Source organism: Drosophila montana, unplaced genomic scaffold (assembly GCF_035044405.1).
Source record: "Drosophila montana isolate Dmon_TW-CO22-7 unplaced genomic scaffold, ASM3504440v1 contig_2_1, whole genome shotgun sequence".
Classification (NCBI taxonomy): Eukaryota; Metazoa; Arthropoda; class Insecta; order Diptera; family Drosophilidae; genus Drosophila; species Drosophila montana.
In genome coordinates this window covers 976,768-999,218 of record NW_026997875.1, presented here as the reverse complement: position 1 = coordinate 999,218, position 22,451 = coordinate 976,768, and the positions used below count along the sequence as shown (strand labels likewise).

Here is a 22,451-nt window from a genome sequence, read left to right as displayed (position 1 = left end):
ATGGCACCTATCGCTTGCAGCATATCGGCACAGCGACACATCACTAGCTATTGTTATTGCAAATAAAATTGTTCGCCAACTTTGGCCGGATTGCTAAACTAAACATAAATTAAACATACAATTAATTTAACATTTAACTCCAAGACTGTCACACAGACAGCTTAGGAAGCTTAATACACAAAAGTGGTGCGTTTATAAAGGGTGAGTTGCATTAAAATAGGTCGACAATAAACAAAAAAAAAAAAAAACGGGCACCTGAGCCATACGAGAAACGGGACTTAAATTTGATTAAATAAATTCAAATGACATCATTTGTTGCGTTTAAGCTCCCCCAACAGCTATGTTTATGACTCGCGCATTTTTTTATTAATATTTTTGTGTGTGCGCAAAACACGCACAAGGATACAAAAACCAGGCATTTGAAAGGGTAAGAGTGCAACAGAGTGGGAGGAGGTGGACGTTTTATGGTGCAATTAGAAGCAGGCCTTGCGTAGGAGTTGTTGACCGGCTCTATTTTTGGTTGACTAACGAGTATTCACAAATACATATATTAACTTTGCCAACGTAATTATAGCCTATAGAGTTGTGAATAGCCTTACGAACATGCAACTGGTCAGCGTCTGATTGTGACAACTTGTGCGTTTGTATGTGTGTGTGTGCGTGTGTGTGTGTCTCTCATATCCTGGCCAAGAGCGGGCTTTTAGTTGTAGAGAGTAAAGATGGGCTCGTGTCAGATGTTTCTTACACGAAACAATTCGTAAATGCGCAAGGTCAATAATGGCTCAAACTCCAACAAATATTTATAGTTTTTATATGGTAGGCTCATTTTTTTTATTTAAGAAAATGTCTATTGACGTCTACGGAGATGAATTTTTAAACTATTAAATATTTTCGTGTTAACACGATAGTTGAGTAGTGAGTTCACGTGTGAATAAAGAAAACACGAAATGCGCCCAACTCTAGTGGAGAGCAAGGGATTATCTATTGGCTGCTCAGTGCTTACACACATGTGTGTTAATCCAATATAGTTGTTAACCGTTACAGATAGAGAGACAGAGTGCGCACGCGAGAGCGATATAACGGCAGGCCCATTAATAACAAACAAAAGCAAACAAACAAACAACAAAAACTACTTCAACACGGGAAAACCTGAAAGCTCGCAAACAAAATTCAGTCGTGAGCCAGCCTTCAGTCAGCACAGCAGTTAGCTTTTGTCGTCCAGCGACAACTATTTGGGTTTATTCGAGTTTGAACCGGTTTACTTCGTAACGACCCCGCCCGCGCTAATTAATAGCCAAAAACAAAGAAGGAAAAAATAAACAGTAAAAAGTTATACCAAATGCCGTACATTATCATACGCGGCAATCTAGCCTCCTACAGTCACAAATATCCATGGCGTGTACTTGTCTCTGGACTGAAAGGTAAATCAACAATTGCAAGTTAAAGTAGAGCTCTCTCGCTCTCGCTCTCTCTCTCTCTCTCTCTACATTGAGAAGTGCCTTTTATTTTGTTATTATTCACCGTTGGTTTCTTATATTTGCTTCGAGTTAATATTGTTGACGATGTTAGTTTACTGTATTGCGTCTTCTTTTTTTTTTTTGTCTGTTTTTTATTGCGCCACACAAATCATTTCAAGAGTGCCTCGTCATATTTGTAGACACACTCACACATGCACAACACCCACAAGTCTGAGGCGTTAGTTAGCTTTTCTTTTGTAGTCGGTTATTCCACTTTACACTACCAACTAATTTTTGAATGAGTCCGTCCTTGAGTGTCTGTAAAAGACCGTGAGCTGGTGTGTGCATGTATTTGTGTGTAGCCTGGCCCTACAGTGGCATCCTCAAAAAGTAGTTCATGCTACACATTTTCGGATCACTTGATAATTTATTCGTTGCTTTCACTTTTCATGTGTGTATGGCTTTATGGCCTTCAATAAGGTGGTATAATACAACGGTATGAGTCTTTAATCGGTACCCACCAAACAAAGTGAATTGCATTTTATAATTTTGTTTACTAGTTTCTTTTATTATTTACCCTGGGAATTGAAAATAGTTAAACCGGGGTATAATAGTTTCGTGACACGAACTCGCACGTTGTTAGGCATTCTACCAAAATAATGAAAACCTTTTTTTTTTAATTTAAAAAATATCGGATTTCAAAAAACTTACAAAATAAGAATTTTTCAAATCAATTCAATTTTCTAGACAACTCTTATTTGGGAATCTCCAATTTATAACAACTTAATAATTAACATAAGCATATGCGAAATCTTTCGTTTCGACCAAATGCTAATTCGTTGGAGAACAAGTTTGGCACAATATTCGAAAATGAAGTCATAGATAGTGTATTCGAGCATTGGCGTGCATGAGCACGAAGTTATTGCTCAAACTCTCTCTCTTTCTCTCTGCTTGTGTGACGCTCTCTTGATTGTATTTCTTGTCGCACATTAAGCCGTCAGTTTCGTTTTGTTTCGCACTGAGTGCAGTTGAATTACGCCCGTAGATTGCATGGTGAGACATCCACACACACACTCGCACAAATATATAATATATATATACATACATATATATTTATAGACTTTATATTTACCAAGTTGTTTTTTTTTTTTAGAAAAGTCAATGCACTTTTCTATATAAATATGTTTCATATAAAATGAAAACTACGTTGCGCTTTTGTTTCAAACTAGTACACAATTTATTGGGTCTTGGTTTTTGCTTAATTAGCACATCCAACACAGGCACACGTAATAGACACACACACACACACACACACACACGCACGCAAAATGAGTGGAGGCCAGCGGCCGGTTGCTGACGTCATTCCCCTGGCGCTCCAAGCATTATTATTATTATCTTTGCTCAGTGCTTGTCATATTGCCTTACTGTATAAACACCCCAAACTAAACAATATTAAGCCCGAAAGAAAATATATACATACATATAAAAGTTACGATAAGCCTCAAAACAGAACCTACTCCGACATTCGCAGCTGACGACATCGAACAGTTGAACAAGTTCTCGTGCGGCGGCTACAGTGATGAGTCCACAATTGTCTACCTAGTGCATCCGTGTCGCATTCTATCAGCCTTAGAGGTAAACACGCCCAATACAGTGAAAGCTCCCTTGAGCGGACAGCTCCTATATCAGTTCTATCAGGGTCTTTACGCTATGAAGAAACATCAAAATATTCCTAGCTTCCCCAAAAAATTATACATATTTTCATGATTAATAATATGTATATTTAAAAACTTCCCAAAGATTGCAAATTATCGATTGCTTCAAGTTTTCTAGAAGCCATTTCAATGTTCAAGTCTTATTTTCGTATAAAAATTTGATTGATAAGTCTACAAATACTTTTTTTTTTATCTCTACAAACGAATTTGTACATAGAATTGGGCTAAAAACAATTAGCGGTATCCGCTAACGGGAGCTGTCCGTTCGTCGAGCTTTCACTGTAAAGAAAAAAAAAACGTTGCTCCTAACTCCAAAAATCTTGTTGCAGATTTTGGGTTTTCGCGTTGTGGCCAGCTCATCGACGGCCGTTAAGCAGGACTATAACGAATATATGTGGACCATGCGCAAGGATTTCGACGAGCCCGAACCAGAATCCGAGTCCGTATCCGTAGTGCGCGAGAATCTATCGAACATAGGTCGCGAGGCGGCCAGTTTAGGCAATTATCACAAGGTTGATTCGCCCGAGTAAAAGTTCTCTCCGAATTTCTCTCTCGGTTTGTGTGTGTGTGTGTGTTTGTATCATGTATTTGTGTGTGTATGTGTGTATGGAGAAAATATAGCAACCTGACAAGTGGAAATAGAAAGAATAGAAAAATTAAGTAACCAAGCCTTTTCGATATAATTTTCATATATGTGTGTGTTTAGTGTTTAAAAGCAAAGTATGACCGATAATCAGCCAGCGCCAACGCAAAAGGAATCCACATTAAACTGCGAGTGCCCACCACCACCGCCGGCGGTGGCATCGTCAGCATCTGTACCCGGCTGCCCAACTAATGTTGTGACCATACCCGTGCCCATTCTGCAATCGGAGGGCAATTTCGCTTACGTCACCGTCAAGGGTTCACTGCACGATTACACTTGCACCGTGTTTGGCCTTAATCAGGCCGAGATACAAGCCCTCTCCAATCGTCTGTCGGTTAAGCCCTGCGTCAATGGTGTCCTGATCGCTGTGCCGCCCATGGTTATGCTGAATACGCTGGCACAGCTCAGCTATAAGGTTGTATGCAGTTGCGGCGAGGCCGAAATCTGTTGGACTATGCAGCGCGAGGTTTAGACAAAAGGATCAAAGAGCAACTGACAGCCACAACGCAAATCCCAAATCCAAAAGCCAACCAAATCAGTTCATCATTGATTATCTCGTCATCTCGTCACCAATCAACAACAATTTCACTTAAACACGAAACCTTCGCCAAGTAGTACATCATCATCAGGGAAAATGGATCAGCATAGCGCGGACAATTGCAAGTGCCACAAACAGGCGCAGCCGGCACAGCAGACGCTCAGCGATATGGACTTCGATCGGGGCATTTGGAATGCAGGTGAGTCAAGCTCTCAGTTCCAGACACACAATAACAGACCAAACTTTGATTGGGTTTTTTCATATATGCATAAAATGATTCATGATTCATGCAAACATATGTGCAATCTTTTATATACCCAATCGGACGGTATTATAATTGTTTCATCAATATTTCAATAGTGAGCGCTCAAAAATAAAGTTCTTATATGAACATTTTGTTGATATCTTGCCTGAATAAGGTATTTACCAAGCATCTTATCAATATCAGACTACTATATTGCCAAGTTCATAAAGCAACTTTCTGTTTTTCACGATATCTTAACCCAACTCTGTAAATCCGAGCATCATTATTCTTCTCGCATAACCGTAAGCCATAATTCCACATAGTTCTTTTATCTTCGGCATGCCGAAGATATCCATTCTTGCAACTAGAAAGATCTCACTCACTAATAGATATTCTCCCTATAGCCATATACAACGAGGTGGAGCGAGTGCGTGAGTTCATCAAGAAGGGTCAGGCAATGGCGCGCGACGATTGCGACTACACTGCCCTGCACTATGCGGCGCGCAATGGCAACGAGCAGATCTGCAAGCTGCTGCTGGCGGAGGGCAAAGTGGATGTAAATGCAGTCACCAAGGCGGGCGCCACGGCTCTACATCGTGCTGCCATGATGGGTAATATATATACATTAATATATTTATATATACATACATATAATATATGCTTCTATTGCTACAGGCCACTTGGACATTGTCAAGCTGCTGGCGGAGCAGCCGAAGGTTAATCTGCTGCTGCAGGATGAGTGCGGGCAGAGTGCGTTGCATCGCGCCGCGCTCCGTGGCCAGCTGGAGGTGTGTCGCTATCTGTTGAAGCAGCAGCCGGCACTGAAGCTGCTCAAGGACAACAAGGACAAGATCGCATTTGAGTATATCATGGAGAATGCCAATGATGATTTCAAGCTGCTGCTAAAACCCTAAACATGGAGAAATATGGAGTAGTCAAATAGATACTAACCGTTTTGTAGCTCTATAAGTTCGATCTATAATATTGTCCAACTGACCTAAATTTTATGGTATTTGTTATCATATCTTTTGTAGGCATTTTTTATAGGGCAGTTAGTTCTCATTCGTAATATTTGCATGTATATTTTTTTCAACTGTAAAGTGTAAGCGCAAAAATGTTAAAAGAGAAACGAAACCAATTCATATTTTATAATTTTTCACAATTTTCTATATAGTTGCCTTTATTGTAACACGCAGTTAAAGTGTCTTAATTTAATACAAGAATATTGCAAAAGTCAAACTTTGGCATTGTCGAATCGAAAGAACATGTTAAATACGTTTAGACTACATATGGGTTATAAATAGATAGATAGATTCCCGCTATGTGCATGCCTAAATGAAATGTGTTTTTATAGTATGCCCAGAAGATTGTGTACCTTCAACTAGACGCATTCAAATACCCTACATTTTCACATACATACTCTACACTAAGGGGCAATATACAAACTATACATACCTACGTATTATATAAATCTATATATATATATATATATATATATATATATATAATATAAATAACTTAAATAAATACCAGAAATTGCACACAATCATCATTTTAATAGATTCGTTGTTAATCCCAGGACTCTGGAGATCGTATTACATGACCAATCAATTGCCTGCCAATCATTGTTGGCACCTCGGCAAATTCGCTGAGATACTTCTTGAGGGTCTGCGGCATGCACAGCTCCTCGTCCACGATGCGCGCCAGCGTCGAGCTCTTCGCCGTCGGCACATACTTTGCGTGCAGCTGCGGATTGTCCTGCAGCGCCCGCAACAGTTCTTGACGTATCACCTGGCGGGACAGCGATTGCAGTGGGCGGGGCTGGGTGCTCAACTGGCGCATGTCCCGGTCAAAGGACAAACGCCTGGGTTCGGTAGACTTTGATGTGTCACTCGTATCGGTGGGCGGGGAGAACTTGAAACCAACATGTCCTGGCAAGGGGAGAGAATCGGAAATGTAACGAATTATCGAAAGCAACGAGAGAACAGGAGGACGAGTACAGTTGAAATATGCAACGAGTTGAAATGTGGTAAGAATTGAAGGAAGGAACGAATTCAAATATGACCATTTAAAATGAAACGAGTAGCAAAAATGTAACGGATGCCAAATGATGTCAATGTAAATAAAAATCGGTGACGAATTACAAACTAAATATGGGATCAATTAAATTCAGATAACATATCGAAAGATATGAGATATGGGAAAAGAGTCAATAAATTGAGATGAGTTAAAAAAAAAAGTATGAAAGTTTCATTTGATCAATTAAAGATATAGATATAGAGAATGAGTTGAATAGGTGGGAAAACTAAGCATTTTAATGTAACGAGTACAAATGTTATTCGTAAGACAAGACAAGATAAATTGGGATTGGCCAAAGATTCTACGAGTTAAAATGTAACGAGTTAAAGTGAGAAGTGGAGTGAATAAAATTTGAATGAAAATATAACGAAAATATTAGATTCAGCGAGTAGAATTGTAACGAATTCAGGGTGAATAAAATTTAAATGAAAATATAACGAAATTATGAAATGTAGCGAGTAGAATTGTAACGAATTTCGAGTTGCATTTAATCGAATATAAATCGAAATTGAAATTGAACGTACCCAAGAGCTGAGCAAATGCCAAACTCTGCTGGTTGCAGTTGGAGCGCAGCTCGTTGACAACATACTCGCAACAGATCTGGGAGAGATTGCAGCCCTCGCGCAACAGCAGCTGGGCAATGTCCAGGCGCTGCAGGCTGATGGCACGCGCCAGAGGCGTCTCGCTATAGACGAAGCCACAGATGACCGTCGGCGCCTTGAAGCTGTAGAGATCGCGCCGGGCACTCGGCAGCTTGGCGAGCAGGACGCGCAATATTTGACGAAACGCATTGATATTCTCCACCTGCTGCACGGCGAAGAGCAGCAGGCCCACGTCCTGGGCATCCGTATAGAGGCCCTGGCGTCGCTGCTGCTCCGCCTGGCCCAGCAGATAGGCGAGCAGCTCGGGCAGCTGCTGGTGTATGGCCAGCATGATGGGCGTCAGGTTGTCGGAGTCGCGCACACTGAGGCTCTCGCCATGCTGCAGCAGCAGCTCCACCATCGCACGATCCTCGGCATCCGGGCCCAGACACTGGTGCAGCAGATGCTGTGCGGGCAGACGCCGAGCGCCGCGCTCCAGCAGCAGCTCGGCCAGCTGCCGATGCCGTCCGATGGCCGCGAAATAGAGCGCCGTATAGCCCTGCTTGTCCTGGAGATTGATGCGTGCACCACGCTCGATCAGCTCCCTGGCCAGCTCCTGCTGATTGCACGCAATGGCCACCATTAGCGGCGTCTCGCCCTCGTCATCCGTTTCGTTGATATTGATATTGGTCTGCAGCAGCAGATGCGCCGCATCGCTGCAACGATTCTCGATGGCCAGATGCAGCGCCGTCTTGCCATCGCTCAGAGTCTTCGAGTTGACCAGTGCGCCGTGCTTGATCAGCTGCCGGGTCACCTCCACATAGCCGGCGCCCACATGCAGCGGCGTATAGCCCTCGCTGTTGACCACATTGATCGGCGCCTGATGCTTCAGCAGCACGGCGACGCACTCCTCATGCCCCCAGGCGGCGGCATAGTGCAGCGGCGTGGCCAGGTCCGAGTCGTACAGATGCGGATCTTGTTCACGGCAGCTGGCGCAGCATTGCGTCAGAAATTCACCCGTACTCTCAAAGGTCTTGGCATAATAATGATATAGCTGGGAATCGTCGCCGCCTTCGTGCTCCGACCAGCTCTCGCCCTCGAACTCATCCACCCATTCCAGTTTCTCCATGCCCTCGGGCGTGCTCTCAATCTCCAGCGTATCCGTCTGAGCTGGAAGCAAATCAGCAGTTGACACTTTTTCATTTCCAATCATTTTACTCATTTAGCCTCGTCTCTGACAGTTCCTCCAACGCCCAAACTACCTGAGTTCCAACCGACGGCGGTTGGTCAACTGAAACATTCACAGAGCCGAAAAACATTCAGGTGCATTATCAGTGGGCCACACCTGAAGCAGCCCAACACCTCAACCGGTTCTCGCTCTCCCTCTCTTCCCCTCTCTAGATAATGTTTACGAATTTTTCCATTTTCTTGCATTCGTCTTTCGACATCATTTTGTAATTTGGGTCATTGACGGTGCTACACTCAGAGAAAAATGCATTTAGTTCTTGAAATCTCAAGTGCATTTTATAATTAAACTGGAATCGTTAAAATATTATTTGGATTTTTAAATAATTTTAAAGATAAACGATTTTGAAAATAGGCAATCTGTTCCAATGTTAAGAAATTTCGAAGTAGCAACTTCTAATGTTTTTCTCTCAGTGTATGATGTATCTGATCACCTGCCGTGCGTTGTATGGGAAACTACCCTCGAACCTTAAGGGTGGACAGTCTGGACATGATCAAACGACATAATTATGCTCAATTTTTGGGAATTATTTTCGAGGCTAGGCCAGCTGCCATTCATTAATTGAATAAATTATCTAAATAAATTAAATGTTTTAAATTCTAGCCAAATATTTAAAATGTTAATAAACTTTTGAAAGGTGTTTTATGCCGTTAATTTAAATATATTTTGAAAACTGCATAAGAATAGGTATAAAAATTGGTTTGAAAATGGCAACAAAGAGATTTGGGGAGGATTGGAACACTTGGAATACCACCCCAAATTGATTTTCTATGACCAGCTGTTGCCCATGAAAGCAAGCAAACACTTGGTGTCGTCTGTAAGGCTTAACTCACTCTGATGATAGAGATTCAGCTGAGGTTCCTCACAGGATTGGACCAGTAACTCCAGCAGTTCGGCGTCGCCAAGCAGCGCCGCGGTGCCAACGGCCGTGCGGCCGCATGTGGATGAGACGTACGTGGCCTGGGCACCTTCGAGGATGCAGTTGAGTGCCTGGCCAAAATCGCCGCTGTGGACGGCGCTCAGCAAACGCTCGTTGAGATCATAGGACAGCATTTTGCCATGGGGCCAAAAAGTTGAAGCAAATTCGCAGCAGATGCAAATGGCAAATGAAAAAAATTAACAAAAAAGGCAAACGCCGTGGAAAAGTGATTAAGACTGGCCGGAAAAGCGCACGAAAAGAGACTAAACGAATTAAGGCACAGACCTATGGAAAACCCACCACCCGGAGTGGCACGCGCTGTGCGGGAGAGCCAAGAGAGACAGAGAGAGAGAGACAGAGAGAGAGAGGGAGAGAGAGAGAGACAAGAGAGAGCGAGTAAAAATAGATGCAAATTTGCTCAGCTGTGGCACGTTGCATTTACACACAGCTACAAAGTTTGGGGTTTATTGTTGCGTCTCTATGTAAGAGACTCGCTATCAATTTAAACATTAACTAAACTACTTGATCTCCTTGGTTTCCTTGGCGTTCTGCAGCGATTCCGTGATGAAAAGTTTAGCCAGCGACTGAGAGCAGAATTGTGCAATATGCTGGGCATGCGTATTGATTTGACCAGAGGTAATGGTGGCCGTTAACCTTGCCGGCACCGGCATGGGCCGGAACTGCTTAATGACCTCCTCCTCAGGCACTGTGGGCTCACCCTTCGATGTGCGCACAGCATTCTCGGCGGCCAGTTTGGCCAGAGCACGATGTTTTTCCTGTTGAAAAAATAACATATTTAAATCGAGAATTTAAATGGAAGAGCACATGCTTACAGTGTCCTGCTTGAAGACGACCTGCTGGTATTTGTTGTAGCGCACAGCCTCCTGGTACAGCTCATCCACACGCTCAATCAGGCTACGCATATGATTCTCCAGCACGGAAGCGGTGCCCAAATCCAGAAAATTGTGTCCCTTATCTTCGGGCAGCAGTTCGTTCAGCTCGCTCATCATAATGTTGGTCAGCGGCGAGTTCTTGATGACAATGGGAATCTCGGCAAACAAGCTCTCATAGCCAACCTTCAGGGTACGGAATGCCTCGGGCGTAAAATCGCCATCCTTATACATTTGTATGGCCTGCGGTGTCAGTCGATACGCCTTCAAGCACAAGAAGCCGCGCGACGACTTCTGTGTATCGTAGACAACCACCACTGACTCCTCAATGCTGGTCTGGTAATGATACTGCGATTCGAGCAGCGCCAGCGACAGGCTGTTGCCCACATCGGAGCTCTGGTACCAGCCCACATGCAAGTGGTCGACATTGACGCGACGCAGACGACGCATCACAGTGAGCTGATACATCTCCTCGTCCATGGTCTCATCGCCGCTCTTGGGAAATGGAAAACAGTTGGTGATTTCCAGGCACTTGTCCACAACCAGACCGAGCAGTGCGCCCTGGGCCAAATCCATGTTGCTCGACTCCTCATGGCAGTGCTTAACCATTTTCATGACGGCCTAAGAGGCGAAATTACATATAAATATATATTCATTTAATTTGGAATCTTTCTCAGCGGCTCTTTTGGCATTTGTCATCGCTGTCTCGCTCTCACGCACACACACACACACACACACACTCAATACAAACAACATGCCCAGGCGCAGCGCGTGGCATTAAACACTTCTTTCATTTCAGCTTTTGTAATTTCTTTAAGCCCAACATCTGACACCATCTGTGCACTTTATTTCGAACTTACCAGGCCATCGCATTGTACATAATTAATGGTATTATCTGAATCCTCAGTGCGAGCATGACGAGCCCCGCGGTTTGCCATTTTGACGACGACGAAGAAGAAAAGACGTGATGTTGGCCGCACACACACATATACGCAACACAGAAACAAAATTACCCAACACTAGTACGCACGAGCCAATTTTGCAACACTGTCGATTATCAGCTGTTACGCCGACTGCGATAACAAATAACACAACAAAAAAAGTTTTTGTTTATCTCAGTTACTTTAAGAAAATTAAATTGCTTAGCGTGTCAGAATTTGGACGAAACAAGCTTGACTGATTGCAACGTCGACGAATGAGTTGAAACTTTCAACAAGCGTTCTAAATAGTTAGTCGCGACTTGAGACGCTGGCAAGCACAACGAAAAAGAGAGGGCGGCCCCAAAATGACGGCTAATTGGCGTGAATTGTTTCCCACCAAACTGACCTTTATCATATTTTTGCTGTACATGTCATTATTTATTGGTCAAGGTAAGTGTTTTAGCAGATACAGCAGATGCCACATACTAATGTGTTGCGACCATTTGACAGGTATCTTTGTGACCGCATCGCAGGAGTCGAACAATTCCTATAGTTATAATACTGTGACCGTAGTTCTGCTCACAGAAGTCTTTAAGCTGATAGTTTCGACGTGCCTCTATTGCAGAGAGTAAGTGGAAGCGCCTATTTGGGGCATGCAACTAACTCTCGACTCTCTTCCGCACAGAAACAATCTGCGCTCTTTGGCACGCGATGTGCACAAGGATCGCAACGTGCTGGCCCTCTACATGGTGCCCGCGTTCCTGTACTGTCTGTACAATAATTTAGCCTTTGTGAATCTCGCCACATTCGATCCCACTACATATTATTTGCTGCTGCAGCTGCGCGTCGTCGTCACCGGCATACTCTTTCAAATAATATTCAAAAAGTATTTGTCACAGCGCCAATGGATCTCATTGATACTGCTCACACTTGGCTGCATGCTGAAGCAGGTGGATCTGAACAGCTTCTACAATGATGCCAATGATGATAGCGAAGGAGCGGCTATACAGGGCGTAGCCGCTGTAAATGCCACGCAAGCGAATGCCAAAGCGCTTGGCAAAAATATGACCGGCTTTGATTTTAGCATTAGCGCCGTCTTTATACTGGCACAAACCATATGCTCCTGTCTGGCGGGCGTCTACAACGAATATCTGCTTAAGGACAAAGGCGCCGATGTCAATATTTTTGTGCAGAACGTATTCATGTATCTGGACTCGATTGTCTGCAATGCGGCCATATTGCTGCTGCGCGGAGAACTGCTGGACGCATTCAGTGGCCACAATCTGGGCAGCATTATGCGCTTCAGTGTGCTCATCATAATTGTCAACAATGCCGCCATTGGCATTGTGACCAGCTTCTTTTTAAAGTACATGAACTCAATACTCAAGACATTTGCGAGCGCCTTGGAGCTGCTCTTTACGGCCGTGCTATGCTACTTTCTCTTCGCCATACCCATCTATATGAACACAGCACTGGCTATTGCTGTCGTCTCATATGCGATATATCTGTACACACAAAGTCCGGTTGTAAATCTGGGCAAGGTGCGTCCCTTGGCGACCATCAGCGAGGCCACCGTCAAATTAAACCCTAAGGAGAAAGAAGACAGACGCAAGCTGCTGGATGAGCAAGGCGACACAGACCTGGAAATGGATATAGTCTAGTAAAATAGTTGGTAGTCTTAAACTGTAAATAGTGCTCGTCGTGCCTCCAATAGTTGAGAACGTCGGCGAACGTGCAATCAGAGTTCGTGTGTGTACACGTTTCTTGTATGCATGTGTATATAGCGTTTCCCTTCTAGATATTACCATTACTTTTAAAAAATAAAAACGAACACCATTATAAAAGAGAAAACAGCATTTAAATATGATAAGAAAATGACAAGCTTTGGGAAGTGTATTTCTTTTGCGACATTGTGGAACATTTTACACTTAGGCACGTGGTGGTGATTTTCGCGCTTGCAGAGCGATTTGTGTGTTTTTATATCCATGAAATTTTTTATAATCGACACATTCTTCCAGGTGCTGATCCATTCGTTCCGCCGGCAAGCGATGTGTGGCATTATATTTACAAACAGCCAGCGGTGGTCCTCTGTAATTGCGCACACACTTCACAATATGACCGGGCATTCTAAACAACAAAATACGATGCTGTTTATTGTATGGACAAATACCATACTCGTCAGACATTTCGAATGCTAACAAAGAATAAATAAGAAATTATTTGTATATTTTGTCCTAACTATGGTTACATACCGAAAATTGAAAGTACCGCTACTTTAGAGCTAGAGATGCATGCTCAGATGAACTGTTGCGATCGACAGGAGGCAACTCTAGGCGCTATCGATACTATCTTAGAGAAATTTTGAGTATTTTAAAACAATGATTCCTCTTAAGCTATGCATCAAATATGCACTCTAAAATAAGTACGGTTTTATAAAAAATATAATTACTAAGGTAACAACTACTTTTTAAATATTATTTAAAATCGTACTTACCTTATAAAGCTCAAAAATACTCAGATTCGATAGTTTTCTATGTTCGTTGTTTCATCACTAATCGATACTCCTCGAATGCAGAAACCAATCCAGCAGTATCGGCTCCGCTCGACCCCTCGCTCTTCATTCGTTGAAAACGTTTCGTACAGTTCGGACGTCACTTTGGCCGAGAGAAAAATAGTGCTCTAATTGCAGTAATTGTGAAAAAGAGAATTTTCCGCTATAAATAATGGCACGTACCAAGCAAACAGCTCGCAAATCGACGGGTGGAAAGGCACCCCGCAAACAATTGGCCACCAAGGCTGCCCGCAAGTCGGCACCATCCACGGGCGGTGTAAAGAAGCCTCATCGCTATCGCCCTGGCACGGTGGCATTGAGAGAAATTCGTCGTTACCAGAAGTCCACAGAGCTGCTTATCCGCAAGCTGCCATTCCAGCGCTTAGTGCGTGAAATTGCCCAAGATTTCAAGACCGATTTGCGTTTCCAGTCGGCCGCCATCGGCGCATTGCAGGTAAGCAAATTGGCGGGAACGAGCAGAAATGGTGGGAATATGTCATGGCTGCTGACTATGTGAAGGGGAGTGGGGGGGGCTATTTCATGCCATCATGTAATGAAGAATTTCATCACATTCAAACGCATTTGCATTCCAGGAAGCATCCGAGGCCTATTTGGTTGGTCTGTTCGAGGATACAAATTTGTGCGCCATTCATGCCAAGCGTGTGACCATCATGCCCAAGGACATACAGTTGGCCAGACGCATCCGTGGCGAGCGCGCCTAAACAACGTGTCCGCCATCTTTAATTAGAAAAGCAGCGCAGTTGCTGCCGTTAACAAATACAACAACAAAGACGACATCGACGTCAGCGTCGCTGCCAAATGCAGCTGCTGCGGCTGCTTAGCCTTAAGTTTTATAAGATTTCTAATACTTATATTTTAAGTAATTCATTAAATAATTATGCAAAATTTGGTCGGTATAATAAAAGTACATTCAATTGTTTTGTGAAAAACTTTGCTCAAAACGAAAACGCAGTTTTTATTTTACTTGTGTTAGTGTGGGTATTGGTAGAGTATGGATGTGTGATTTATGCTTTTGGGGGGTTGGTTTTTTTCCATTGTAATAGCAAATGCAATTTTATTTAAAGACAATTGTGTCCAGCATAGCTCCTAAGCACTGTACAATATTATTTTGCATGACCTTATCAACTTTCTCTTCCAAATGCCGTTTTGGATCCTGTTTGCCCACATTCTTGATCGCAAGCTGCTCGGGTGTCATTTTCTCCTCATCCTCGAGTGACTGCAATAGAAAATTCGGGATTAATTGAGAACTTTGATGCACATATATGTGTAAATATGTATACATATGTAATGTACATAAGCGTATTGTATGCATGTGTTTGTTCACCTTTAGTTTATCAACACTATGAAACTAAGGCATCTGATCTCTACAGGCAGTTAAAACATTAATAAATATAACGTTGCAGGGGTAAATACTTTTACTATATTAACCATGTACGATATAATCAATTTAAATTTCAACATAATTTGGCGTGTTTTTATTAAATTTTACTTTTTTTATAAAAAGAAAATTTGAATAATTGCTTATCATATGACTCAAATAGGTACTATTTTCATAAATATAGAATTGTTAAATTTATAAAAAAAATTAAAGATGGCCTTGACTATCTACCATATATGGTAATTAAAAAGTTTATGACTCAGATAATACTAGTAAATTGATCTTGATTTTGGGTCTTCTATAGGTAAGCCCACTTGTTAAAGCGAGACAACACGTTAGTCAAATTGAAAATACAACAATTCAGTGGTTCATATTGCTGACTCAAAGAATTAGTTCAATGGTAAGAATCAAATTTGGGTTCAATTGCATTTTTGGTTGGTTCAGAGATGCCACCTGGCAAAAAAATACAATGTTAAATATATGGCAAGGATATGAAGCTAATTATTAAACTGTTATTGGAAAAATTGACTCAAAACAACACGTATACAAAGTTTTTCATATAGAATATCTTTTTAATATAAAAGGCGCTTACCTTGTTATAGTTCTTGGCCAAATCCAGCATTTCAGCCACGGTATCCTCATTTATTGAGCAGTGCTCGTTGTAGTCGGCGAGTGTAAGTCCATCTTTCCAGGACTTTTTGTGCAAATTGAGAAGCATTTTCTGCTCCAGCTCGTTCTTGCGGTAGTTAATGCTGATCGAATAATAGTGACGATTCAGGCCATGGATCAGTGCCTGCACCGATGGCTTTTGCAAATGTCCCAGATTCGAGGTAGTCTGGCGCGGCTCCTGACCGAGCACCAGCATATTCGGATTAATCAGGCGGAAGGCATCGATGACCACTTTGCCCTTGACAGACTGTATGGGATCAACGACAACTGCCACGGCACGTTCTGATAGTGCTTCAAAGGATTGCTGCGTGTTGATGTCCACGCCGGACAACCAGCAGCCAAAACCAGGATGTGAATGATACCAGCCGACAACCATTTCGGGTCGCCCCGTCTGCTTAAGCATATCCAACATTTTGGCCTGGAAAACGGGATCGACGGCCTCCACACTGACGCCCGTGCCCGTCTGTGGCATGGCAAACACATCAATAACCTGGACGGTGTAGTCATCAACAAATTCGCCCAGCATCAGACCCATAACCTCCATGGGCACACCAGCACGACCGTGCTTCAGCATCTTTAACAGCGCCAGCGATGAGATGTACACCTGCTCGGCGGTGTCCACGACGGGCGCATCTGTTGGTGGTGCGGCCTGTGGCATAGCGCCGCCTAAACGTAGCAAACGGTCCATGATGCGACTGCAAAATTGTTGGTGGATCTGTAACCAGGGCGCACTACACTTCAACACAATCGAGCACTCACCTTGTGGGTATTTAAACAACGTGTATTTATTGAATTTATTTTAATTTCACTTATTTTAAGTAGAATTTTGCTTGCAGCAGCAACAAACACAAAGCAGCTCTTGCTCTTACTTTTTTTTTGACAGTCAGCGTCGGCAAAGTGCAAGTAATACTTGAATTATCGATACAATCGCAAAGCGCAACACTGCCACAACAGCTGTGAGCGCAGTTTTGCGTTAACATTGCGCATATTGCGCACATCATTTCTGCGTTAACAGCTCCTCCAGTTCTCTGCTGTTAATGGAGCCCACTGTTATCAATAAATTGCGCATGCATTTAGCTACGAGTGCATACTGAATGCATATTATATTGCCAAAATGCAATATTATCAGTAAAAAGTTCGCGTCCAAAGAACTATTGACAATCTATTGGGCGTTAGTTTGTGGTGGCCGACCAATATTTCGGTATCGATAGGCTATATTGGACATTAAATCACATTCAGCGATACATCGACAACATTAGCAGCGCATGCTTGGTATCGATAATTTTGGGAATTAATCATTCATCTATCTCTATATTTCAGTCTCTCCTTCGTATTTTACTTTGTGTCGTCGTCGCTTTTGTGAACAAAAAATACGAGAAAAAGTTAGAGGCAACGAAATTTTGCTTCAGCATTTTGAGCAAAATTTCAAGAAACAAGTGCAACACAGCTAGCAACTCACTGCACATTTTGTTTTGTATCCCCGTCTTGAACAAAAGCCGTCAAAATTGAGTCGACAAAGATTGACGAGACTTTTCCTCCAACAACTGCTATGGAGGATAAAGCAACAACAAAAGATCTAGATCAATGGATTGAGCAGTTAAACGAATGCAATCAATTGACAGAAACACAAGTTCGCACCCTTTGCGATAAGGTAAGGAGTCGCCAGCTTGCCCTCATACCCCGTAAAAATACGATTTAAAAATAATTTTCATCATCATCGCTTGTGACTCTCGGCAATTTGGCCAATGTAGTGTGTATTTTTCTCTCGCTCATGAATCATGATGCGTCGCCATATTGGTGATTTCCAACAGCCAAGCGCCGCTATGGTTAACGTGCGTGCAAGCAGGATGCCAATAAGCGTTGCGTGTATGTGCGAATGCGACAAATCGATTGCTTGCCGCCTAGGCCAGAATATATTTCGTTTTTTCTTTCTCATCTCTTTTTTTTATTTCATTATATAGCGTTTGTTTAATTAATGATAATGGCAAACTTGCGTAGTTGTTCCTCTATAAGAGAATAAAAAAATTGCAACAACCTTGCTTCGTCCCTCTGACCGTACCTGCGTCACACCGCTTAAGTAAATATTACTTAATGTTGTTTGTGTGTTGGTGTGTGCTCTTAGAATATGTATCTATGTATGCACCGTACAAACGCACGCACACTTGTTCGCAACAATATTGAATTCAATTAAACAAATTAATAAAAAGCTCACGCGTATAGATATTTCACACCAAAATGCTCATCGATATCAATTATTTTGAATTTGCTAATTTCACCGTTGACGCGGGGCCTCTTTCGCTCTCGCCCATTGATTTCGAGGCCCTCCAAGAAGTGGGGTTATGTTTGCGTCACTCGAAATATTTTGTTGTGCCCAATTGTTCTATACTCTCATCTCCTCTCCTTCGGCGGCGGGGTGTGTGGAGCGCTGCTCGTCGTTATGCCAAAAAGACTTGTATAGATTGTTCTAGCGGAAGCGGACGCTGAATGCCTCCGACAAGGCAACATGGCTAACAAAAAAAAACAAAAAAAACCAATTTAAATTGGTTCAAATAAATCTCTCGGTATTGCGCCGGGCACCCGGAAACATATCTTTCACACGTCATGTCTCATTCATCAGCAGCAAACAAAATTATGCTATAAACAAAACACACATTATGAACATATACAAACAGTGAAAGCTCATTTCGGCAAAGAGCCATGCTCCCTGTTGCTGCCGAGGAAGAACTCTGCCCAAAAGCTATGCCAAGGCAATAACAAAAACACTGGAATAGAGATCAGCCCAGTTCGAATTCGTTCAACTCGATTCCACGCAACCCAGTCATTCAATTTTCACGGAGCCTTTCTGCTGATATCACACGAAATGTTTGTTCCCTTTCTACAGCACGTCCTCCATCCGTGTCTTGAGTCCAACTCTATTATCCAAAACTTTTACAAATACTTTTCCAAATGTCGGGGCTTCAAATATTCGAAGGTAAAAGTCTTGATCGTTGTAAAAGCTGGTTATCCTCTCCAGGATTAGTTTTGGGGTAAGCTAAGGGAAAAAGAGCAGCTGCTGATGGGCTGTTCGTCAGTAGAGCTTTCACAGTATATAGCTTTCATATACATATATATAATCAGTTGTTATCATACGTTATCGTCAATTGGAGCTTTTATTGTGTATGCAAAATGAGATAAACATATTTTTCAAAATTTCTGTTTGTAGGCAAAAGAAATTCTTTCAAAGGAATCCAATGTGCAGGAGGTCAAATGTCCCGTCACAGTGTGCGGCGATGTCCATGGACAGTTTCACGATCTGATGGAACTGTTCCGGATAGGCGGCAAATCGCCCGATACAAATTATTTATTTATGGGCGACTATGTGGATCGTGGCTACTATTCGGTGGAGACGGTCACATTGCTGGTATCCCTAAAGGTCCGCTATCGGGAGCGCATCACCATTCTGCGCGGCAATCACGAATCGCGTCAGATCACACAGGTGTACGGCTTCTATGATGAATGCCTGCGCAAGTATGGCAATGCGAATGTGTGGAAGTATTTTACCGATTTGTTCGACTACTTGCCATTGACGGCGCTGGTAGACGGCCAAATCTTTTGCCTGCACGGCGGCCTCAGTCCGTCAATTGATAGCTTGGATCATATACGGGCATTGGATCGCTTGCAGGAGGTGCCCCACGAGGGACCCATGTGCGATTTGCTCTGGTCCGATCCCGATGACAGGGGTGGCTGGGGCATCTCACCCCGTGGAGCTGGCTACACCTTTGGACAGGTAAGTGCAAACTGTTCGCATTAAACTGGCTATCAATTGTGCTAATTACTTGATCTTTGTTCTCTTTTTATAGGATATATCAGAAACATTTAACAATACAAACGGCCTTACACTGGTCTCGCGCGCACATCAGCTGGTCATGGAGGGCTATAACTGGTGTCACGATCGCAACGTTGTCACAATATTCTCAGCGCCAAACTATTGCTACAGATGCGGCAATCAGGCGGCACTTATGGAACTGGATGATTCACTTAAATTTTCATTGTACGTGTTTATTGAGTATATTCTAATGATTATCATGTGTAATCTAACTATAATCTCCTCGCTCTCTCTCTGTCTCTCTCGCTGCACAGCCTACAATTTGATCCCGCACCGCGACGCGGCGAGCCACACGTAACGCGAAGAACACCAGATTATTTCCTTTAAGCTGTTTTTGCGCTCGGCACCGAAATGCAGCTTACCACATATACACACATTATTAAATAAAAAAAAAAAAGTTTAAAGAAAATCAGCAAAAAAAAAAAAAACAAAAAGCAAAAAGTATGTATGGCATGCCGTTGAAAGAATAACAATAAGAACAACAACTGCAACAACAACAACAAACAGAACAACTACCAATAATTATAACGATTTCGATGCATTTTATTGTTGTACCCCCAAGACCATAATTTGTAAATGCATACGAGAATGTTGTTAAACAATTGGATAGAGGGCGGGGACAAGTTGATTTCAAGCAGCGCGAGGGCGAATAATACAATCCAATCAAACCTACCAACCCGGCAACAACAACAACTACACCAACAACAACAACTACAACTACTTAGCTAAATTTGTTAATTTATAAAATAACGAACTAAGCGTCGCAAGCAGCAGCAGCAGAAGCCTGACATGATGGATGGATGTGAATGTAACGGGAATGGCCTGGAACCGACGTGGGTTGGGGGGGGTTTTTGTTTTGACATTGGACCTACAATTTTTGGACAGGACACGGCGGACACACATTAGCAGGACGACAAAATAGCGACAGCAGCGATAAACCTTTTTGGGGTGGGGCGGTTCAGCGCTTCGAAATAAATAAGGAATATATAAAATAAAAAAAAAAATAAAAAATTAATAATACTGATTACAATTAAAACATAAAAACAAAAACAATATAATATTTAAAAAACAAAAAGCGAGAAGAAACCCATGCAAAAATTTATTCAGTAAATTGTGCCCGTTTTCACTTTTACTGCACAAAAAAAAACATCAAGTTTCATATTTTGCTTTTTAAATCGAATAAAAAAAAAAACAACAAATCAACGATTGCACATTTTTTTTACATTTTCGCAGTGAAAGTGAATGCAGGCACAAGCCTGATTATAAATTAAGTTCATATGTAACTTTAATATTAATAAAAAAAAAAAACAAAAACAAAAACAAACAAATGCGTGTGTAAACAGGAAGCTGTGCATAAAAAAAACAACAACAACAAGCGATAGCAGACGAAGAGCAACTTCAGGAAGAGCGCGCTTAAGCTAAGAGAGCGCGCATTCGGAATTTGCTGCTGGCAATGCTGGCGCTGAGCGAACCAACGGCATTTTTGCGCCAGTGTGTATGCGAGCGTGAGAGCGCCAACAGGCAGAGCCGCGCACGCTGCTGTTGCCCCTTAATTGAGACCTAGCCTAGCCACGCCACCGCCAAGGAGCCAAAAGTCAAAACTGTGGCCAATAAACAACAACAAGAAGTAAATCTGAAATCTGAGTGCTGCATATTAGTCACACGCACAGGACACACACAAACACACGGCACACACACACACACACGCCACACACATGAATTCACATTTCAAAAATATGTCAGGCTCTCAAGTACCGCAAAAAACTTGCCAGCAACACCTACGGAGCGGCGCCATCTATCATGCGGCAGCATGTGGCACGGCTTGTGGAGGGAGGTAATTGTCACTGGCTGGTGGGGGCGGCTGCTGTTATATTTTATTTTTTTTTTTTGGGCGGTCGACGTCAACTGCGGCAGCGACAGCGACAGCGACGGCGACAGCTACTGCGATGTATGCGACATGGAAAATCCATTATCACGAAGTGAATTTTTACTGAAAAATTTGCATAGCCGCGAGCGCCCGCTTCCCCGTTGCCACACCCCCTCCCGCTCCCCCACAAAACCGCTTCCCTGCTCAACCGCCCGCATGCATATAAATGTGAAAATAAATCCTGAGTGCGTGTACAGATGCGCTGCAAAGGATGCTGAATAAACACAACAACAATAACAACTGAGAATTGAATTGCTCGAAATTGACAGACGCGAAGATACCCTGTAAATAGCATCCAGCTGGCTTTATCAATATTTGCGTCTGCATTCCTTCGCCTTTTGATTGTGTGACAACTGAGAATTTAATTGCTCGCGATTAACAGACGCGAAGATACCCTGTAAATAGCATCCAGCTGGCTTTATCAATAGTTGCGTCCGCTTTAGACTATGGACCTAAATAAATAATTTTGATGCTGAATCAACACAAAGACAATAACAAAAAGATGAACTGCTTTAGAGTGCCCAACGGGCAGATACCCTGTACACATCTACGTCCAGTTACCGTTATATAAATTTACGCCTGCTTTCCTCTGCTTCACATGGTAAGACACAAGTTCATATTTCTTTTGTTAAAATTTTGTTTATATGAATTTGTTGGGGTCTGACTATGACATGTAGAAATGTGTGTCTATTAAGGCATGCATTTTTTTCAGTGTATTGCCATTATATATCCAAAATGGGACTGTTTCAGGAGTATATAATAACTAATTTGGTACCTAGTTTCTATAACCGCCGAGTTATCGTTATAG

The 22,451-nt window shown here is 42.6% G+C and overlaps 10 protein-coding genes across 11 annotated transcripts; 6 read left to right on the top strand and 4 right to left on the bottom strand.

Annotated features, from left to right (window-relative positions):
• The first annotated feature begins 58 nt into the window (after positions 1-58).
• LOC135430200 (uncharacterized) lies at positions 59-4,287 on the top strand. Of its 2 annotated transcripts, none has more exons than XM_064684764.1 (2): positions 59-201; positions 3,879-4,287. In XM_064684764.1, exon 2 carries the CDS (start codon positions 3,895-3,897, stop codon positions 4,285-4,287), a length of 393 nt encoding a protein of 130 aa, XP_064540834.1. In that variant the 5' UTR covers positions 59-201; positions 3,879-3,894. The 2 variants fall into 2 exon arrangements, with proteins under 2 accessions (XP_064540834.1, XP_064540835.1); XM_064684765.1 differs by lacking the exon at positions 59-201 and adding an exon at positions 2,439-2,510.
• LOC135430201 (uncharacterized) lies at positions 1,092-3,879 on the top strand. The gene is made up of 3 exons (XM_064684766.1): positions 1,092-1,421; positions 2,989-3,092; positions 3,502-3,879. The coding sequence occupies exons 1-3, from the start codon at positions 1,340-1,342 to the stop codon at positions 3,700-3,702; spliced, it is 387 nt and encodes a 128-aa protein (XP_064540836.1). The 5' UTR covers positions 1,092-1,339; the 3' UTR covers positions 3,703-3,879.
• Positions 4,288-4,415: 128 nt separating the features above from the next.
• On the top strand, positions 4,416-5,741 carry LOC135430198 (ankyrin repeat domain-containing protein 39). The gene is made up of 3 exons (XM_064684761.1): positions 4,416-4,552; positions 5,002-5,208; positions 5,273-5,741. The coding sequence occupies exons 1-3, from the start codon at positions 4,450-4,452 to the stop codon at positions 5,509-5,511; spliced, it is 549 nt and encodes a 182-aa protein (XP_064540831.1). The 5' UTR covers positions 4,416-4,449; the 3' UTR covers positions 5,512-5,741.
• On the bottom strand, positions 5,699-9,745 carry LOC135430190 (ankyrin repeat, PH and SEC7 domain containing protein secG). The gene is made up of 3 exons (XM_064684754.1): positions 9,337-9,745; positions 7,201-8,427; positions 5,699-6,528 (listed from the first exon to the last, which is right to left on the bottom strand). Exons 1-3 carry the CDS (start codon positions 9,554-9,556, stop codon positions 6,167-6,169), a joined length of 1,809 nt encoding a protein of 602 aa, XP_064540824.1. The 5' UTR covers positions 9,557-9,745; the 3' UTR covers positions 5,699-6,166.
• Positions 9,746-9,835: 90 nt separating this feature from the next.
• eIF3h (eukaryotic translation initiation factor 3 subunit h) lies at positions 9,836-11,330 on the bottom strand. Its single transcript, XM_064684757.1, has 3 exons — positions 11,173-11,330; positions 10,256-10,933; positions 9,836-10,198 (listed from the first exon to the last, which is right to left on the bottom strand). The coding sequence occupies exons 1-3, from the start codon at positions 11,248-11,250 to the stop codon at positions 9,941-9,943; spliced, it is 1,014 nt and encodes a 337-aa protein (XP_064540827.1). The 5' UTR covers positions 11,251-11,330; the 3' UTR covers positions 9,836-9,940.
• Positions 11,331-11,388: 58 nt separating this feature from the next.
• senju (UDP-galactose transporter senju) lies at positions 11,389-13,113 on the top strand. Its single transcript, XM_064684755.1, has 3 exons — positions 11,389-11,682; positions 11,743-11,860; positions 11,918-13,113. Exons 1-3 carry the CDS (start codon positions 11,598-11,600, stop codon positions 12,891-12,893), a joined length of 1,179 nt encoding a protein of 392 aa, XP_064540825.1. The 5' UTR covers positions 11,389-11,597; the 3' UTR covers positions 12,894-13,113.
• Positions 13,069-13,478, bottom strand: LOC135430202 (protein D7). Its single transcript, XM_064684767.1, has one exon. It carries the CDS (start codon positions 13,416-13,418, stop codon positions 13,161-13,163), a length of 258 nt encoding a protein of 85 aa, XP_064540837.1. The 5' UTR covers positions 13,419-13,478; the 3' UTR covers positions 13,069-13,160.
• A 361-nt stretch (positions 13,479-13,839) lies between these two features.
• On the top strand, positions 13,840-14,751 carry LOC135430199 (histone H3.3A). The gene is made up of 2 exons (XM_064684762.1): positions 13,840-14,237; positions 14,377-14,751. Exons 1-2 carry the CDS (start codon positions 13,956-13,958, stop codon positions 14,503-14,505), a joined length of 411 nt encoding a protein of 136 aa, XP_064540832.1. The 5' UTR covers positions 13,840-13,955; the 3' UTR covers positions 14,506-14,751.
• Rpn11 (regulatory particle non-ATPase 11) lies at positions 14,719-16,771 on the bottom strand. The gene is made up of 3 exons (XM_064684760.1): positions 16,611-16,771; positions 15,775-16,546; positions 14,719-15,020 (listed from the first exon to the last, which is right to left on the bottom strand). The coding sequence occupies exons 2-3, from the start codon at positions 16,537-16,539 to the stop codon at positions 14,859-14,861; spliced, it is 927 nt and encodes a 308-aa protein (XP_064540830.1). The 5' UTR covers positions 16,540-16,546; positions 16,611-16,771; the 3' UTR covers positions 14,719-14,858.
• A 392-nt stretch (positions 16,772-17,163) lies between these two features.
• Positions 17,164-20,791, top strand: mts (protein phosphatase 2 catalytic subunit mts). The gene is made up of 4 exons (XM_064684759.1): positions 17,164-17,502; positions 19,054-19,617; positions 19,691-19,881; positions 19,971-20,791. Exons 1-4 carry the CDS (start codon positions 17,401-17,403, stop codon positions 20,041-20,043), a joined length of 930 nt encoding a protein of 309 aa, XP_064540829.1. The 5' UTR covers positions 17,164-17,400; the 3' UTR covers positions 20,044-20,791.
• Positions 20,792-22,451: the final 1,660 nt, after the last annotated feature.

What these genes read in the sequence shown, in the direction of transcription:
- LOC135430202 (XM_064684767.1), bottom strand. Translation starts at nt 13,418, where the DNA reads ATGTCTGACGAGTATGGTATTTGTCCATACAATAAACAGCATCGTATT.
- eIF3h (XM_064684757.1), bottom strand. Translation starts at nt 11,250, where the DNA reads ATGGCAAACCGCGGGGCTCGTCATGCTCGCACTGAGGATTCAGATAAT. An exon ending in ATGTACAATGCGATGGCCTG is followed by an intron (nt 10,934 to 11,172) that starts GTAAGTTCGAAA and finishes TTCGCCTCTTAG; the next exon opens with GCCGTCATGAAAATGGTTAA. An exon ending in TCGTCTTCAAGCAGGACACT is followed by an intron (nt 10,199 to 10,255) that starts GTAAGCATGTGC and finishes TTTTTTCAACAG; the next exon opens with GAAAAACATCGTGCTCTGGC.
- LOC135430201 (XM_064684766.1), top strand. Translation starts at nt 1,340, where the DNA reads ATGCCGTACATTATCATACGCGGCAATCTAGCCTCCTACAGTCACAAA. An exon ending in ACTTGTCTCTGGACTGAAAG is followed by an intron (nt 1,422 to 2,988) that starts GTAAATCAACAA and finishes CGACATTCGCAG; the next exon opens with CTGACGACATCGAACAGTTG. An exon ending in GCATTCTATCAGCCTTAGAG is followed by an intron (nt 3,093 to 3,501) that starts GTAAACACGCCC and finishes ATCTTGTTGCAG; the next exon opens with ATTTTGGGTTTTCGCGTTGT.
- LOC135430199 (XM_064684762.1), top strand. Translation starts at nt 13,956, where the DNA reads ATGGCACGTACCAAGCAAACAGCTCGCAAATCGACGGGTGGAAAGGCA. An exon ending in CCGCCATCGGCGCATTGCAG is followed by an intron (nt 14,238 to 14,376) that starts GTAAGCAAATTG and finishes TTTGCATTCCAG; the next exon opens with GAAGCATCCGAGGCCTATTT.
- Rpn11 (XM_064684760.1), bottom strand. Translation starts at nt 16,539, where the DNA reads ATGGACCGTTTGCTACGTTTAGGCGGCGCTATGCCACAGGCCGCACCA. An exon ending in TGGCCAAGAACTATAACAAG is followed by an intron (nt 15,021 to 15,774) that starts GTAAGCGCCTTT and finishes TTTCTATTGCAG; the next exon opens with TCACTCGAGGATGAGGAGAA.
- LOC135430198 (XM_064684761.1), top strand. Translation starts at nt 4,450, where the DNA reads ATGGATCAGCATAGCGCGGACAATTGCAAGTGCCACAAACAGGCGCAG. An exon ending in TCGGGGCATTTGGAATGCAG is followed by an intron (nt 4,553 to 5,001) that starts GTGAGTCAAGCT and finishes TTCTCCCTATAG; the next exon opens with CCATATACAACGAGGTGGAG. An exon ending in ACATCGTGCTGCCATGATGG is followed by an intron (nt 5,209 to 5,272) that starts GTAATATATATA and finishes CTATTGCTACAG; the next exon opens with GCCACTTGGACATTGTCAAG.
- LOC135430200 (XM_064684764.1), top strand. Translation starts at nt 3,895, where the DNA reads ATGACCGATAATCAGCCAGCGCCAACGCAAAAGGAATCCACATTAAAC.
- LOC135430190 (XM_064684754.1), bottom strand. Translation starts at nt 9,556, where the DNA reads ATGCTGTCCTATGATCTCAACGAGCGTTTGCTGAGCGCCGTCCACAGC. An exon ending in GCTGAATCTCTATCATCAGA is followed by an intron (nt 8,428 to 9,336) that starts GTGAGTTAAGCC and finishes ATTTGCTTCCAG; the next exon opens with CTCAGACGGATACGCTGGAG. An exon ending in GGCATTTGCTCAGCTCTTGG is followed by an intron (nt 6,529 to 7,200) that starts GTACGTTCAATT and finishes TCCCCTTGCCAG; the next exon opens with GACATGTTGGTTTCAAGTTC.
- mts (XM_064684759.1), top strand. Translation starts at nt 17,401, where the DNA reads ATGGAGGATAAAGCAACAACAAAAGATCTAGATCAATGGATTGAGCAG. An exon ending in TTCGCACCCTTTGCGATAAG is followed by an intron (nt 17,503 to 19,053) that starts GTAAGGAGTCGC and finishes TTCTGTTTGTAG; the next exon opens with GCAAAAGAAATTCTTTCAAA. An exon ending in GATTCACTTAAATTTTCATT is followed by an intron (nt 19,882 to 19,970) that starts GTACGTGTTTAT and finishes CTCGCTGCACAG; the next exon opens with CCTACAATTTGATCCCGCAC.
- senju (XM_064684755.1), top strand. Translation starts at nt 11,598, where the DNA reads ATGACGGCTAATTGGCGTGAATTGTTTCCCACCAAACTGACCTTTATC. An exon ending in GTCATTATTTATTGGTCAAG is followed by an intron (nt 11,683 to 11,742) that starts GTAAGTGTTTTA and finishes ACCATTTGACAG; the next exon opens with GTATCTTTGTGACCGCATCG. An exon ending in ACGTGCCTCTATTGCAGAGA is followed by an intron (nt 11,861 to 11,917) that starts GTAAGTGGAAGC and finishes TCTTCCGCACAG; the next exon opens with AAACAATCTGCGCTCTTTGG.